The sequence below is a fragment of the Microtus ochrogaster genome, unplaced genomic scaffold (genome assembly GCF_000317375.1).
Source record: "Microtus ochrogaster isolate Prairie Vole_2 unplaced genomic scaffold, MicOch1.0 UNK90, whole genome shotgun sequence".
NCBI lineage: Eukaryota > Metazoa > Chordata > Mammalia > Rodentia > Cricetidae > Microtus > Microtus ochrogaster.
Window position 1 is genome coordinate 1,207,866 of NW_004949188.1, and position 2,908 is coordinate 1,210,773.

The 2,908-nt window shown below is 54.1% G+C and overlaps 1 protein-coding gene across 1 annotated transcript in view; it reads left to right on the forward strand.

Moving 5' to 3' along the window:
• Window positions 1–2,908, forward strand: part of Cacna1a (calcium voltage-gated channel subunit alpha1 A) — a 243,021-nt gene that overhangs the window by 158,949 nt on the left and 81,164 nt on the right. The window contains 2 exon segments of the mRNA XM_026777920.1: window positions 364–809; window positions 2,052–2,190. Coding sequence (XP_026633721.1) covers window positions 364–809; window positions 2,052–2,190 — 585 coding nt within the window.

Below are 2,908 nucleotides of genomic sequence, written 5' to 3' on the forward strand. Positions count from 1 at the left end.
GGGTGTGAGTCAGAGGTAGAGCCCCAGCCTAGAATCCCCCAGTGAGGGGTGTGGGTGTGTCTCAGCGTTAGAGGGTTACCACAGCCTGTGTGAGGCCCTGAGCTCCTCCTCAGCATACAGAAAGTTCATGAGAGTTCATAACCACTTGACCTGCCTGGAGCTGTGCAGCGCTCTGTGAAGTGTAGAATCAGGAAATGATTGCTTTTTCTTTCCTTTCGGGGTAGATGGCGCTCAGGGCCTCACATGAGCTGGGTAGTGCAGCAGACTGTCCTGGGTCGTGCTGTGGGCCTGGGTATTGGTCCTGGCAGCTGCAGTGCTGATCCTAACCAGTTCTGCACTCTTCCACTTTGATCCTCTCCTTAGAGAGAACCAGGGCTCCGGGGTCCCCATGTCTGGTCCCAACCTGTCCACCACCAGGCCAATCCAGCAGGACCTGGGCCGCCAGGACTTGCCACTGGCCGAGGACCTTGACAACATGAAGAATAACAAGTTGGCCACCGGGGAGCCTGTCAGTCCCCACGACAGCCTGGGCCACAGTGGCCTTCCCCCAAGCCCCACCAAGATCGGGAACAGCACCAACCCTGGTCCCACCTTGGCCACCAACCCCCAGAACGCTGCCAGCCGCAGGACGCCCAACAACCCGGGCAACCCGTCCAACCCCGGCCCCCCCAAGACCCCCGAGAACAGCCTTATCGTCACCAACCCCAGCAGCACTCAGCCCAACTCAGCGAAGACTGCCAGGAAACCCGAGCACATGGCGGTGGAGATCCCCCCAGCCTGCCCGCCCCTCAACCACACTGTGGTCCAAGGTGAGGAGTTGCAGGGTTGCTGGGCCGTTTTCTTCACAGTCCCTGCTCACAGTCTTGGGAGGAAAAAACACTAGACCCTGTGTGCAGCCCTCAGTGGACTTGGCCTGTGGCCATGCTCCACACCCTACTTTCCCTCCACAGAGCCCACACTACCACAGGAGAAAAGAATCCCCAAGTGGAAACTGGGGGCCTGGGGACAGCGCAGCTGGAAGCATCATCATTGTAAATGGTCTAGTGGCACAGTGAGCAAGGAAGGAGCTGGGGGCCTGGCCCGGTTGGTAGAGTGCTTGCCTAGACACTCCAGCACCACAGACAGCCTACAGTAATGGTGGGTGGGGGTAGGAAGTTCACAAATTCAAGGCCACCCATAACTATGCAGTGGCCTTAAGGCCAGCCAGGACCCCATGTCTGTTAACAAGGATAATGTCTGTTTATCCCAGTGTCTATGTCTCTCGGAACTGCTGTCGCTGCAGCACACACTTAGGAGCGTTTACATGCTCTTCTCTCTCCTGGTGACCAGATGGCTCATGCACCGGTGTGGCCCATTTGGATCGGCCTCACTCCTCTGTCACCTGGGGCTCCAGCCCCTAAAGACAACTACGTACATTCCTGTGAGGAGCAAGTCAGTTTTGGGCTTGGGGTTGCTGTGTTTTGAGGTAGCATCTCACTGTGTAGCCCAAGCCTAAGCTAGAAGTGACCCTCCTGTCTCTCTTTCCCTGTGGTGGCAGAATTACAGGTGTGTGCCACCACAGCTGACTTCCCTGTGGTGGGTCTTGATAATAAACTAATTTTACTAGCTTTTGGATGAAGAAACAGACCCCCGGGGAGGTTCAGCCTGTCCACAAACAACCACACAGGGCTGTGGAGCCTGCAGTCAGAACTGGGTGTTCTCACAGGGTCTGAGTTCTCTACTCTGTGGGCAGCTGCCCCATGCAGGTCCTAGTCACATCAGAAAATCTAAGGGAATGGAGGCACCATTGCTCTGTAGAGTGGGAGCTGATATTCTAGGGCCAGTTCACCGGCAGCTGTGTGACCTTGGACTAGCCACTTTCCTTCCCTGTGCCCAGATTCCCTTCTCTGTCAGGTGGTGGGCACAGGCACCAAGCCCACAGTGTCGGGTGACGCCTGGTGCACAGGAAGCTCTTTCCCCAGTGTCCTATGCTTAGCATTGGCTCCAGGAATGACCAGGAGTCCAGAGCTTTGTGGGTAAGGAGGAACCCATGTTTATCCTTGTTGCAACAGTAAACAAAAATGCTAACCCAGACCCACTGCCAAAGAAGGAGGAAGAGAAGAAGGAGGAAGAGGAGGCAGACCCCGGGGAGGACGGCCCAAAACCCATGCCGCCCTACAGCTCCATGTTCATCCTCTCCACCACCAACCCGTGAGTATGGGAGCAGAGGCCTGGCCAGGCTCCCCGGGTGGTCGGGGAAGCAGTGGAAGATTGTTCTCTTCAGCACCATCTTGAGTCTTGAGGCCCTCAGTAGTCCCTCTTGCTTAACTCATAGGAGATAAAAACTTGTCATAACATACTATCCTGGAAAAGACCCCTTCCTACCTTGAGATGGAAACCACTGCCGTAATACTGACCTGTGCCCTGCTGGGACATGTGTCCTTTAGGAATTGCTGCCTTGTGCTGTCTACGACCTGCATGACCTGTGTGGCAGTCATGCCTCTGGATTCTGTGAATAACCATTGCACCACACAGATGTGGACTCTGGACCCTTGCATGTCAGCTTTTTTCTAAAGTTCAGTTTTCTCCTTTACTAAACAAATGTCTAAGTGACACTTACTGTCAAGTATTGTTCAAGTGCTTTATAAATTTACAGAATAGCCTCTTAGCATTGGTGCAATGAAAGTGGGTGAGGCTTGAGCCAGAACAGGCTGCTTCTAACAGCACAGGTTTTGCTTTTTTGGGTGGTCCTGGGGGTGGATCAGGCTTTGTGTGTGCTAGGCAAGCACTCCGCCAGCTAAGCCACAGCTCAGGTTTTCTGCTTGTGGTGGAAGTGATGGGATTTGTTTTGAGTTTTGTTTTCAATTTTATTTATCATTGGTGTGTGTGTGTGTGTGTGTGTGTGTGTGTGTGTGTGTGTGTGTGTGTG